At 36.3% G+C, this 14937-nt stretch overlaps 1 protein-coding gene across 1 annotated transcript in view; it reads right to left on the reverse strand.

Annotated features, from left to right (window-relative positions):
* Positions 1-1968: 1968 nt before the first annotated feature.
* Positions 1969-14937, reverse strand: part of SNTG2 (syntrophin gamma 2) — a 262809-nt gene continuing 249840 nt past the window's right edge. Inside the window, exons 16-17 of the mRNA XM_065632065.1 lie at positions 13201-13311; positions 1969-2100 (exon numbers count right to left, since the gene is read on the reverse strand). Coding sequence (XP_065488137.1) covers positions 1969-2100; positions 13201-13311 — 243 coding nt within the window. The remainder of the gene's footprint in view (positions 2101-13200; positions 13312-14937) is intronic.

A 14937-nucleotide genomic window follows, 5' to 3' on the forward strand; every position in this document is an offset into this window, starting at 1 on the left:
TGTAAAAAAGCTATTCTAATTTTAATGCTATAAGTTTTGAATGTCAAAATCTCAGTAAATACATAGCTGAAAATAAAACGGAAAGCTGAAAATTAAATGAAACATTTTGAACAAAAGCATGTTGGAGAAAGACTTTTTTTTTCTTTTAAAAATGTAATATAATATTGAAATAATATTTTTTAAAAAATACCATAATGCCTATAAATATTTATTTACAATTAATAAAAATATTTCTTATTTTGCTAACTATTGTTTTAAACAGGATTTAGCACTCCTACTATGCCTCCTTGCAAACATTGGAACCACAAACAACACTGGAATTGCAGATTCCCTACTTTTAAAATCAATTTTTCTGTGGATAACACTTGGCAACAGGTAGTCCTCATGGTAGGATCAAATCACCTACTTTAAGCACTGGTGCCTAGGCTTTAGGTGGACAGATAATCACCATTTAAAGTGCGTGCCTGAGACCCCATTGCAGTCTGCCAAGACAGCTACCTACCTTAGTACCTGAGGGGGGGAATTTCTCTTACTAAATTTAAGCACTGAAGTTATGTAAATGCACTTCTCAACTGAGAGCTTTTAAAGGCTCTTTTCCTTAGGATATAGTAACTTCAGGCTTTTATTTTAGCAGAACACTTTACTAGACTCCTAAAATTTAGGGAAGACTTTGACTCAATGATCTTAAAGGTCTTTTCCAACCTAAATGATTCTATGAATTTGCTCCATATCCATTTTATCTATTTAGGATATTCTTGCTTGATTTTTCAATTGTTCTATTTTCTCAAAAAAAAAAGCCTGATGCTGCCTCAAAACTGCACTTGAGAACAACTGAGACTTCTATCACAGAAACCTGCAATATTTAGTATTACTTACAGGGAATATGCACTAAGATTAAATGTTTTCCTTTTATATAATTTTTTCAATAGCAGTGAGTACTGTCTGTATATATCAGAAGATTATTTCAGAAGGAAGGTTACGAGTATGTCAAAAGTAGAACCACATTATTTCCTTAGCAAGGGCAATACCCACTTCACTTGTGTGTAAGTCAGGGTTAGAGCTGTAGGAAAAAAAAAAAGGTAGATGGCTCAGAAAAGTCTTTATGTTTTGTTATGTTCACCCTATAGTGGGAGCATCCTCCTCCAAACAAAAGCTGTTCTTTAAATAAGCTGTTCTCAACCATACAGAGCAACACATCAAAGGACAGTGTTAAGGCAATCTATGAGTCAATAAAGGATTCATAGAAGCCTTAATAGATAAGAAAACCCTATGGCAAGTTTTTTAAAACTGAGGCTTCTTAGCAGAGTCTAAAGCTCTTCAGTTGATCTACCATGATATTTAAATACATACTTAATATTACCTGGTGCATACACTGGGGCTACTTAATATGCTTAGAGTCAAGTGTGTGCTTGATCTGAAACAGAGTACTCAGTGTTTTGCCAGAGCAAAACTCTCAGGCCTCGGAAGAACTGTATCATGGAACTATAATTTTTCAAACATATAGAAACAAGATAAAAGTTCAATCCCTACAGTAGTTGTCTTCAGTAATTAGTGCTTTTCTGCAGCAAAGGCTGTTGAAATTGTCTGTGAGCCCAGCATTTTTCAAACAGACCCAGAGGTCAACTTTTGGATATACACTTTTCAAATGTTACTCCACATTTCTGTCTAATAAGGGGGAGTACGTATGACCATGACAGCAGAAATCAAAATGACACCACAAATATTATTGAATAAATATTCACTTAGAATTTTAGATAAATGCTGAAGATGACAAACTGATTCAGTTTGGCTTAATACTAGTTAACTTATTGATTCAAAATATTTAACAGATTGTGAAAACTCTTAACGTTACAGATAACACAACTATAGACTCCTTATAAAATCACAAAGTTGCAATATTGTGCATGAAATAACTACTTTCTTTAAGAAAATAATTTGTTTTCCATAGTCACAACATATAATCTGATATCAGTTGCTGTACATATATTTTCTCGCAACACTCTGACTGTCTATGAATAGTGGATCCACTGATGCCACTTTTGCTGCTATAAAGGAGTGAATACAGTGTAAAACTGACGTCAGATCCTGAAATTCAAGCTCCTGAAAGAGGAAGTAAGAGAAAAAAAAGAGAAAATGTGAATTTATATTCAGGTTTATAAACATTTTACATAAGTACAGAACAGACTAGTCAGCAAACAACAATGGACTTTAAATAAAAATTTGAATCTTTAGAGGAAACTATAAAGTTAAAAGTGTTTAGAATAAAAGATGTAGACCCGTAACTCGTTCACTGGCAGTGCTGCATGTCAATTTAGTTTTCACTCTGTGCTACTTTATTGCTTACATTTAACTCAGCTTGGTCAATGAAAACATTCAACTTGCAAGAACATTCAGATATCACACCGTATTTTAAAATATTTGATAAGCTGAGGATGTTTGGGGATGATGCGGTGTCAAGCCACAGCCAGGGAGGGTGAGGAGGACTCATTCTTCGGCAGCCTTAGAAGGAGAGTCACATAAGCAAGATGGGAGGCCAAAGGCAGGTAAAGTCACACCACAGCCTGCACAGAGAAATGTAGCTGGGTATGAAATTCATATGTCCTAATTCACAAAGAAAGGCAGAGTTCCTCCTAACCAGTTCTCAGATTCCCTTGGCTTTTTATAACACATTCCATCTTCTGTGTACCAGTTAAATTAGGGTCTAGAGAACAAGTCTTATGAGAGGGTGGCTGAGGGAGCTGGGGCTGTTCAGCCTGGAGAAGAGGAGGCTGAAGGGAGACCTTATTGGTCTCTACAACTACCTGAAAGGAGGCTGTAGCATGGAGGGGGGTTGGTCTCTTCTTCAAAGTAACAAGCGATAAGACGAGGGGAAATGGCCTCAAGTTGTGCCAGGGGAGGTTTAGACTGGATATTAGGAAAAAATTCTTCATGGAGAGGGTTGTCAGGCATTGGAACGGGCTGCCCAGGGAAGTGGTGGAGTCACCATCCCTGGAGGTGTTTAAAAGATGTGAAGATGAGGTTCTCAGGGACGTGGTTTAGAGGTGGACCTGGCAGTGTTAGGTTAACAGTTGGACTTGAGGCTTGTAAAGGTCTTTTCCAACCTAAACAATTCTATGATTCTATGATTCTTTTACCTAATTTCCCCAGACAGAAAAGGAGTGATATTCTGCCACAATTACAACAAATATAATACAAGAGACATGTTCGATTTACATGATACTACTATTTGTGAAGTCTGCAGCTTGTAAATATATTGTGGGAACATGTGGGACACTTATTATTTTGGGAAGACAGTTGTTTTCAGCAATGTGTTGGCTACATAGTAGTTTATCGAGGCACACTCTGTATGCTTGCCTTTAAACAAAAAGCAAGGCACTGGACTTCTGTTTTTCATATCACAGTATTTTATGGTATCTTCTCAAGAAAATTGCCTCCAACGGAATACCTGGAGTTCAAGGTTACTGTTCAGGAAAAGCTCACCATCACACCCTTTTGCTATCAAAGGCCACGCATTTACTAGGCAGGAGTGGTTTTACTACTAAAGAATGTCTTAAATTGTTTGCTAGTATTTGTGGGACATTATTTTGTGACCCTTTATTGTGTATAAATGGGAAATGTTTGTAGTGGGGGAGGGTTGCAGGGGTGTCTGTGGGGAGAGGCCGGGGCTGCCCCGTGTTGGACACAGCCGGTTCCAGCGGCTCCAACCACCCACCGCAGGGCACGGCCGAGCCCCCCAGCCGAGGTGGTGGGGCCTCGGGGAAAATGTATTTAAGAAAGGGCAGTAAATGCCCAAAAAAGGCAACAAGGCCAGAGCAATAGGAGATGCCCCATGGCAGAACAGGTAACACCCCCAAAGGGACCACAAGCTGTGGACGAGCCATGCTGGAGCAGAGAAAGTCAGTAAGAAGCAAGGAGAAACAAAGGAAAAGAGAAACAAGGAATGACAGAAGGAAACCATTACACCCTAACAATATCTGAGGGCTCTACTTCATGACAATGAAATTCTACTGATTTTTTAAAAAAATTGTGCGCAGTTTCTTTACATCCTCAGTCGGATATGTATTTTATTGTCTCAGGGATTTTATTTCCCACTAAGCAAATTTATTATTCCCAGACAAATGTAATTTTCTGTTACCATCTACTCTCTCCAGCAGAGAGTGACAATAAGCAATATTACTGTACAATAAGAGTAATAGAATGATATTCAACAAGCTCCCAAGATACGCTCTTCACATGGTTTAACAGGCCTTACAAATGGCTTTGTCTTCTATGAAACATCCACAAAAACTACAGGGAAAGACCTGTCAGACATGATAGTCTTGGAACAGAAAAAGTTTTGGCAATGAGCTGTCCTCCTTACAGTGCTTGCTCAGCGCACACCGAAGCCTAAGAGAACAATGCTTTTAGCCCCTTGATCCTGCAAAGAATATGTTTATCACAAGTTTTTAGATGTGTATAACAATGTCTCGAGTGTGTCATCGTCAGACAAACAAAGTTAAACTCCTTCTAGAAACTGGAAACACAAGAATTTCTCAAACAGCTTTGAGAATGTGTTAACATAAATGAAATTACTTCAAAAATTATCCTCTGAAATTACTCACTGGTTTTCCTACAACTTTCCAAGAAAAAATAGATAAATTAAAAAACAATGCATAGCCATTTTTCATTCCAACAGTTGAAGTAATAAGCACTTTAAAACAGATTACTATAATTCAATATCTAATAGAAATTACAAACTGACACTTCCAAAATTACAAAAGGACGGCATACACAAACCACTCCTAATTAAAAAAATAGGAGCATAAGCCAATATAGCTGATAAGCAGAATGTACTATTTCTTATCATTCATTTCTGGTTAAATAAGGAGAAATAAGGTGAAATTGAGAGAAGAGGTAAAATGCTTCCATACTTCTGCTCTTGCATACTTGCTAGTCAACAAATTAAGACATCATTATCCAAAAAGAAGGAAAATCTCTTGAGAACTTGTACCAAACTAAGCACTTAGGTAATTGGCAATAAATGGCATTTGGTTGCTGAAGTAATCATTTGGGCCTCACACTCAAAATTACATCGTGTTATGAAAGAAAAATGAAGCGTGAATGTGGTTAAAATCCTTTGACAAATTTAAGACCATGTTATCTTTATTCTGATTTTTTGAGGCATAAAAAAATCTACTTTTTCTATTTGGATTGATAGTTATGAAGTAAGTATGGAGATAAGTTTCTTAAAATATATTTTAATGACAGTAGATGTCTACTGTAAAATTAATATAAAATTAATATAAATACTTTCAGAAAAAATAGTGCCATTTTTTAACTCTCATTGTCTAATTTTTGTAAAACTAAAATGAAATACACACTCATGATTATTACTGAAATAATATAGGCCTTAGTATATGATTCTATATAAGCTCTTGGCTCAAGTCAAAGGTCTATATCTCCTGAATCACTGTCTTTAAAAACAATACATTCTAAAATATAAACCCTCTCACATTAATCTTGGATTTGCTCCAAAATCAACTGAAATAATCCAACAATTTCACTTCAGGTTCTGGCTATTCTGACATTGAATATGCTTACCAAATGCAGCCAAACCAGTTGAGAGAAAAGAGCTTTTCGTTTCTCTACTCTGACTTTACGAACTTCTAATCTATACATGTTTACCAAGATAAGTAATCAGAGGTAACCTAAGACAGATTGCAGGCAGTATTTCAGACTGCTCTAACAATGTTACGTGAAGAGTTTTGGGATAAGAAAAGAGTAAAGACAGGAATGTCTCGTCACCAAGAGTCAGTCCTTCCCCACATCCCTACCTCAGCACTCTCTGTTTCTATCAGAGTTCAGAGGATGACCAAACTGCAGTAGTGTCTCTTGCGTATCTGAGAGAAGATGTCTCATCTGTTGTGACTGATCTTTTGAATGCTAACCACAGTTGTTGAAAGAGGGCAGTATTGCTAAACCTATGTTTTATGTGCAGACAACACTTTAATTTCTCCAGTTAATACTGCAGGTTCCTCAATCAGAAGATTATTTTCAAGAGTGGTGCTAGTTTTTGAAGTTGTTATAGAGCTGGGTAGCCAAACAGGTGGCATGCAAGCACTCCTCATGCAGTTTACCAGCTGGTTCGCTTCCCTCATGCTCTGTCATGTCTTCACTATTTTATGTCAAGTTATCTGTGGGGGTGAGTGATCTTCTGGAATCATAAAAGAGAAGCATAAATCTGGAGGTGTCCTCTTGCATGGCTCGGTTAGATGTGGTCAGCTATGGTGGTACCAGCGAGGTGGGCTTCACCTGAGGCCTCATGCCCCAGAAGCTCCCAGAAATGCAGCTGATCACAGTAGCATTTGACACAGGACACCACAAATGGGGGTGAGGCTGTGGTGCTCAGGATGTCTGATGTTGGTGCTGCCTTCACAGTCCTGAAACTGGCTAGCCAGACACAGATGCTGAGGAATAGTCACACATATCCAAAGCAGAAGCTGGGGTTCAGATTTATGCAGGCTCAGGGTAGACGTTGCTCAGAGAACTGGTGTCCCAGCGGTGGATTTAGCTTGCATGTAGATTACAACAGGGAAAGGGGAAGAGGACTGGGGGTTAGTTTGGAAATATGGATTGGGTAAAAGATAGGGATGGCCTTCTGGCTTGGGGAAATGCACAGATGCAATATGTCTCTTAGCAGGAGACTATCTTGAATATGGTTTTAATGGTGGAAAGTTGGCCTCTTCAAGTTTAGAATGTAATGTGATTTTTTTCCTAGAAAATAACATGAATTACACTTCTTTCAAACAGATTTTTGGGGGTTTTTTTTAATTTTTAAAGAAACATTTCTTTCCATTACATACCCAGCCAGGCAGATGACTGAGTAACCGGTCATTTTATTTGCTCTATATCATCTAACATCACCCTTCTGCTTGCTTGCCTTATCTGTGATTGCTGCTTTTTTCTTTAATTAAGATTGGCAGTTTAATTTTTGTGTAATTAAAATAATCTGTGCATGTCTAATATTTCAATAAACAAAGCTATTTCAGTTTACTATATGTATCCTAGTAAGTGGATTAAGTACAACAAAGGCACTAGAAGGAAGACAGCAAGAGAATAAAAGATTGAATTAAAGCAGTGGGAGGACAAGACTGCAAAACTGCCTGCTGGTCCTGAGAATATAAAAAATGTGCACACTGCACTGACCTCAATCACTATATGTGCACAGCCAAGTAAGAAAAATATATGTTCTTGTTTTGTCCACCACCTATGAAAGCTGGATTTATTACATATCATAAAGAGCTTGTCAGGCCTGTTGTATCATTACCATGCACACACTTGATTTTATTGATTACTTCTGAGAACTATTGAATCACTGTTCAAACAAGACATGAGCCTGTTTCACATAAGAGGCAGATAATGGAGACACTGACAGATACTGTTTATTAGTTGTTGACAAGAGCACAACTATTACTACAATCTTCTTCAGCATATTATTTCAATCAGTTTGAAATAATAACCATATCTTTTGTAAAAAAATAACAGATAAAGATATCTAGGTTTTAGCTCCAGTTCACATGGGAGTCAAAAAGGGAAAGGAAATTCTAAATTCAGCTTTGTATCTCAGCAAGTATACCCAGGCTTGGTTGCCATATCATGGTTGAGAAGAATAAATGTATCAGTATTACACAACTTGTTAAGACTGTTATAAACACACAAAGATAAATCATCAGCTAGGGTATGAAAGCTTCTTCAGCTAGAAACTTTTATTTGCCCTCCTCTTTTTGACAGTCATTTGCACAAAGACAAGAAGGACAAGTTAAAATTTTGCTCTTACTCTGCAGGCCTAAGAACCAGGTCCATGATGCCAACATGCAGTGCCAGATGAATTGCCACTTTATCTGCCAATTGTACGTGAGTCTGTTAACAGTGTTGTACAGGGATCTGGAAGATTCAGGTGGCTTTTCACTTTCAGCTTCGTGATTCCAAATGCCATTGTCTACTGCTAAATCAGGAACACTTTTAAATGTTGCCTTGGCACTTGCAAAATTTGCTAATGCACAAGAAACCCATTCGAAAAGTGTTTTTCTAGGATCAGCCAAATAAATTCGCCTATTCCAGCAAATATTAAAATAAATTTCCAACAACAATCAGACTGTCCAATACTGTCACAAAGGCAAAGTCTTAACTCTTTATCTACCATCATCTTGCAAATGATCAAGCTCTCAAGATGTTCATTAGTAAACTGCCAGACTTCAGCAACAGAAGACCCATGTTAATAAAAATACAGAAGGGCTTGAGTGCTAGATTTTGGTTTACTGATGCTAGAGATTAATGTTGCTGTAAAGAGAGAGCTTTGCTTCCGCTCTCCTTAATTTGCCATATCTCTCAACAGTACTTATATGGAATAAATATCCTCTCAGGTGAATACAGTAAATACGGTTACCGACCTGTTCTTGATCACTTTCCTGAAGTTCTCCTGTTTTAAAGAGAACCTGTGAAACTGCTGTGGAGTCTGACTGCAAAATTGGATCACGTTATACCACTGTACCACTGTGAAATTACAGAAGAGCTGAGGCTTCAAGTCAGCGAAGAAAGAACACTGAAGGCACTCAAATAAATGTGCAGGGCTCCTAAGTTATATGTGTGACAGACAAGAAGTGTAGGAAACCAGCATAATTTAGTTGAAGCTTCAATATGGCTCAATATAGTCTAGCGACACTATGATCTCTTTCCCTTCTTTCTTTAATGAAATATTTGAGACCAAGTTAGTAAATGCAGTGAAGAAAGATAAATAAACTCTCTTTGCATTTTTAGGATGAATAAATCGTTAAAATATAATTCAATTATTCCATAGACTATAAAAGGAGCAACAACAACAAAAAGATAGAAGAAAAGGGAAATGCTCAATTAAAATATGCTTGGAAAAAAGTCTTATTTTCCAGGTACAATTTAGCTATGGGAGATGAATCATCAATACGATCCTGGAAATATTAATTGTTTTTTTTTTAAAGCACTCTTGAACCTTCAGTGTGGGTATCATGTAGGCTAAAAATACATCTTATTACTAAGATTATTTGTAATTTCTCAGTACTGAATTCTTTGTTCAGGTACATAAATTCTATACAACTTTGCCAAATATAAAATGTTTTGGCTGACATTTACCACACCAGTTTTCCACAACAGATTACTTTTCAAGACAAAATTTTAGCCAAAATGATTTACGGATTGCTGACACTCTGAAATTTGTCAGGAGGATGACTTATGCATCAGGGGGTTGCTTTTTACTATTTCTGTGAGATCTATTCACACCTGTTCATTATAAAATTTACTTGGAAAATGTATAATATGTAAAGATATAATTTTCACTGCGCCTGCTCAAGCTTCAGATTTCCACCAGGCAGGAAATTAACAAGATGTGAATCTGGATCAGGCAAATTTGGGTATGTTATATTCTTCCATTTTTCAAGCAAATGCTGGAATCTACCTTTAGAATTACTTTTTCAATCATTCTCAATTTTTTTTATGGTAACTTAAACCAGGTACCAAAAATATTTATGAGAACATCATGTGGGACTATGCTTAAGCTTTAATAAAGTCAAAACAAATCACATGTACTGTTTCCCTCCAGACTAGTTAGCCTGTCTTAAAATGGAAATGAGGCAATTTTGCTATAGTCTTTTCTCAAAAATCCACCTTGACAGTTTCCTATGACTTTATTATTCTCTCTATAATTACAAACTATTTAATAATCTTGTTACTTTTCTACTATCAAAATTAGGCTGACTGGTTCGTACGTCTCCCCTTGATCCCTCTTTTTTTTAAAAAAAAAAAAAAACAAAAAAAGCTGCTATGTTTTCTCTATCTGTAATCCTACTCAGTCACTTGGACTTGTGAAACATAACTTCCACTAACTCCCAAATACTGTATAAACTAACATTTTAAAATATTTCAACCACCTTCCTTACACATTCTGGTTTGTGTTTATAACCCCTTGATCTTATTTGTAATGTGGGATGTATTTTCATTTTTTTTTGATAACTGGAGCCAAGGAAAAAAGCATCCATCTGGCTGATGAGCACACAGGTTTAAGACCCCTTCACCAAAGGGACATGAAAAGGCATCTCCAGCTCAAAGAATTTCATCCTGCTGATCCAATGAAGAGTTGACCACAGCCCACAGAAACTCCACATTAATGCCACAATCCAGGAATGCTTCATAATCAACAACTCTCCTCCCTCTTTCAAAATAGTTGCAGAACTTCTCCTTCATACAGATCCATTTACATTCTATATTGCAGTTTCACAATTTTTAAGTATCTCCTCTAAAAAAATGTCTGATTTCCTACAGAAATGAAGTGATGAAATCACATCTGTGTGCAATTTTTGCCCTATTTGTTGAAGAGGTGGACACCTCAAAGGAGATGAATCTATAAGTGTGGCACAAGTTGTTGGCAGGGACTGGGAGAGCAGGAAGAGCATCGTCCTTTCCTGCTTGGACCAGCAGCTGGGGTCCCTTGGCCACTCATTATACGTGGGTTATCTGACCAGGTAATACACACACCCCTACAAACCAGCTGCAACAATTTGTTCCCTATTGTCAGGATGGATAAAAATACGCTGGGACTTGGCAGTAATATGAATGCATTGCAATGACTTTTGAGGGATTTCAAGGAGAGAAAGAGGAGTTATTACTCGAAGTATTAAAGTCAGGGAATGGGAAACTATAAGCAATATTGCTGTAGGGAATATGAAGGACCTGAAGGAGAAAAAACTGACAGGAATCTAGGCCTTATAAGCTCCTTAGAACAGAAAACTTTTTAAATAGAAAAATGTATTGTTCTTCACCTAAAACCGAAATGCACAGGATAAGCATTCGGCTTAAAATTTATAGAAGGAGAAAAAACATCATCTCTAGCTAGTAACCAAGATGCAAAAATAGAATTCCCAAATGTGATTTTTTTTGCCCAAGAATTTATAAGCATATAAAATTAGACATAATCCGGAAAATTATTTTGCAACCTTAACTCTACTCTTTACTGCCAAGTGAACATAAGTCATCTGTATCAAGCTTTATTTCACATGTACTGGTTCATTTACTCAGGAAAAATGAAACTTCTACTATTTGATGACATTTTCTGTTTCTCATTATTGGCGGCATTTCACCGTACAGCACCATCTGGCTCTATGGAATCTCTTCCAGTACAATAAGCTGAGGCAGATCCTGTACTATATTCTGGGTATTAGTGTTGGCTATTTCCTGAATAGTCTGCAATTATGAAATTTAAGAAATTATATCCTTTAGGTGCTGGGCATATATCTGAACATATATACCACTTATCTGAAGTGGAGATGCTGAACAGCTGTATCCTGGTCCCATTTAATGTGAAATCCCAGTGGGCAAACTGCACTGTGCAGAGGCAACAGTAAAAGGTATAGTCACTGAAATCTTGATAAATCTGCAGTTGCTTAGTATCAGCCTTTCTCCTCTGGCCTTGAATGAGTTTTTCCTGGGCTCTTGCAACATCTACAACACACTTGTACATTTAGGTACACGCATACTTATAATTGTGTATGAACCGATCACGTACCATCTTCCAACTGATAATTTCAAGGTACCTCACAAATATTCATTAAAACTTTGCCAATTACAATGAGTTTTCATTACGGCTACGCAAAAGCATAACTTTTAATGTTTTAACAAATCAGTCTGCTGGACAAAGTTTGCTGTAAAAGTATCATTAGGACTCACTTTTATACTCATTTTTCAGACAAATTTTCATTAAAAATGCCAAAATTTAAAATGTTTCTATCTAAAGAGTCAAATAAAGGGAAAACCAATTAAAAACAATTGAAGTGAGCACAGAAATAAAAATAAAATAAAATTTTTTAAAATCCAGTTGTTTACCACAAGAGAAAAAGGAATGATCCAGTATTAAAGCAATGGAATTCCATTGCAAGCAGCAGAATTCACATACTTGAATTATCTAATGATTTAATACACAGATTCAGAGATTCAGATTATGTTTTTTGCACCAGTACAATCTTCCTGTCTGACCTAGAACAAGTTATATGAACTCTTTGCAACTGATGATCATGTATAAAATGACAATAGTAGTGATTTTCTCTCTCCAAGGGGAATACAGTCAAGGTATTGCCGTATTGGACCATTTGTAATAGACATTAAAATATCTTTCACAGTAGAGCCAACAGACAACTCAGGTTAAGTTTACTAACGAAATACTGAATAATTTACTAATACAGATGTACACAGAAAGACATATTGCATTTGTTGTAACTTTATGATAAACAGGGAAGGTTAGAGATTTTCTTACAACTTTTTAAAAAAGTTAGTAATGTTTGTGTATGGTCATGGTAGAAAAGTATCACTCTGTAAGTGACTTTAAGCTGTATAATCTCAGGTAAGAGTATTTGATCGTCAGATACTTTTCTGCTGTTTTCATTAGCTTTTGTCCATCAAAACCCAGCTCAACCTCATTCTTCATCTTTGTCATATCACATCAAAGTTCTCCTCGTTCTTTGTAAAACTGCATGATTGAAAAGTTACCTTTTCATTTTTTTTATTCAGCATCAAGCTTGGGATCACAGGGGAGAATCTGAACCCAGACTAAGGGCATTACAGCCAAACCTCTAGATGATGATTCAAACTACAGTCCTGAATTAGAACCTGCTGAAGTTCAGCTGGGAATCTGAATTCTAAGTTTCACAATTTTATCTGATGATTGCTAGAGGGGAAAAAAAGAGACACAAGTAGTATCTCTGGTGGAGGCTGGATGCCTCAACAGCTTAATTCCAGACCCTGCAAAGCACTGAGTGCTCTTAATTCATGGTAGAACCAATAGGTTTCAGGAAATGCTTGGCCTCTTGCAAGAATATTGCCTTTTAAAATATAATAAATATTACATAATCTTTTAGATATTGTTTAGATACTATTAGATATTATATCTATTATAGGTTGACTAAACAACTTTACAGTAAAACACCATCATAAAACAATTCAGTAACAGGCTTGTCCAAATAGTGTAATAACTCTATAGATACTACATCACTTCAATTTATTGTGGAGTTTCTAGAGAATAGGAAAAAAAAGAAAAACTGTGATGTGAAGTTCACCATATGCATGTGCAGTAATAATTTTTTGATGCTTCGATAGTAATTCCATTTCAATTTTTACTAATCTGAGAAAGAGGATGTTTCTTACCTTTGTCTCAATTTGTTTGGTGTCCAGATTCTGAAAAAGCAGCTTTACTCTTGTTTTCCCATCATCTGAAGAGCCTTTGAGCTGAGAGAATTTAAACCTCCACAGCACATTCTATAGACAAAGATTAAGGACTCTGTTACACACTCTTACCTAGAACGACAGGTTGATGATCTTAAAGGTCGTTTCCAACCTAAATGATTCTATGATTCTATGATCGATTTTTATGTATTAAGATAAAGCATTAGGGCAGTAAACATAGTGTATGATAACAGGCTGGTTGCAGAGCAAATACAATCAACAGCTCTGTATCACATGTGAAAGCAAAAGATACAATATTAATATTCACCAATTAAACAATCATTTAGGAATTATCTGAAATGTAAATGTTTCAGTTGCCTGTGAAATATCAAAATCCATGGTAAAAGCTTAATTCTATAAAGATCCATGAGGACATTTGTATCGGTTTCACTATGAACACAATTCCATAACCTATCCTGATCATTCATATTTCAGCTGGCTCATTTGCATAATGTAGATAATAATGTCTTACACAGATGTTGCAAAGCTAAATTTACTGATGTGTGTAATGCGGTTAGAAATCCTCAGAGAAAATAAGATACAGAAATGTAAAAATGTATTATTGAATGTAGTCTCACAAACCACAAAAAATAATCTCTACATTAGACAGTTATAGGCTTCTTGGTGTCCTACAGGTTTATGCATAGCATGTTATGACTGTCGGCAAATCCTAGATTGACAGGTATGTTTTAGTATTTATGGAGATACTTTTTAAAAACAAATATTGGGAAATTATTTTTCTGTATTTATTTGAATGTATTCTATTAATGGCCTGAAAATGTATATAAAATAAATAAATATATACAAAATAAAAACCCACAAATTAACAACCTGCATCCAGACTTCCTACTGTTGTTTCCTCAATCCCTATAACCTTAATGAAAATTCTGTGCACATGTTGAAATGTGTCCCTGGACACTGCTGAGGAAACACAATTTAAATACTTTTATGGCTACTTCATAAGCACACACAGAAAAAAGTTTGCTATGTTCCATTTTCCAATATACCTCATTGCAAAATAGCTTCTTCATGTAGACCAGTGCTACCGGTCTTCAGAACCCTACTCATAGGGAAAGGGAGTGTCCTATAAATAAAAAAGTGTTTAAGGCAGGCACAAAAAACCTGATTCCATCTCCTGGTTCCCTGCAGACATAAACATCATTGACTTACATAAATACAACAGATGAAGAAAAACCCAACTATGCTACAGCATTGTGATGGTGCTTAAACTTCAAATTCATGAAGAGATTTTAACTGGGTCCAGAGGGCCTAATTAAACCACCTGAAAAGTATTCAAAGCATAAATGACTTTGGATCTAAATAGGATAGATGAATGTTCACTATATAATGTAACTCCTAGGGTGAAGGTGAAACAAGAACTTAGGAACAATTTAGCAATAATAGGCGTTGCTGGAGTCATAATCTCTCTCAACAGTTGACACCGAGTGGAAAAGAAAAGAAGTAGACGGCTCTGGAAGGTGGAAGAAAATGCACTCTTTGGGATCCCTTTATCTTCGATGAGCAGCTGGAGACACAAGATACAGAAGATGAACCAATCAAGCCAACAAGTTAAAAAAAATCTTTATGATAGGATAGAAAGCAGCTGCAGGCCACAAGAATTCATCTGTAATGGGCCCAAAATAGTAAACACTGCATGAG

Source organism: Caloenas nicobarica, chromosome 3, assembly GCF_036013445.1.
Source record: "Caloenas nicobarica isolate bCalNic1 chromosome 3, bCalNic1.hap1, whole genome shotgun sequence".
Classification (NCBI taxonomy): Eukaryota; Metazoa; Chordata; class Aves; order Columbiformes; family Columbidae; genus Caloenas; species Caloenas nicobarica.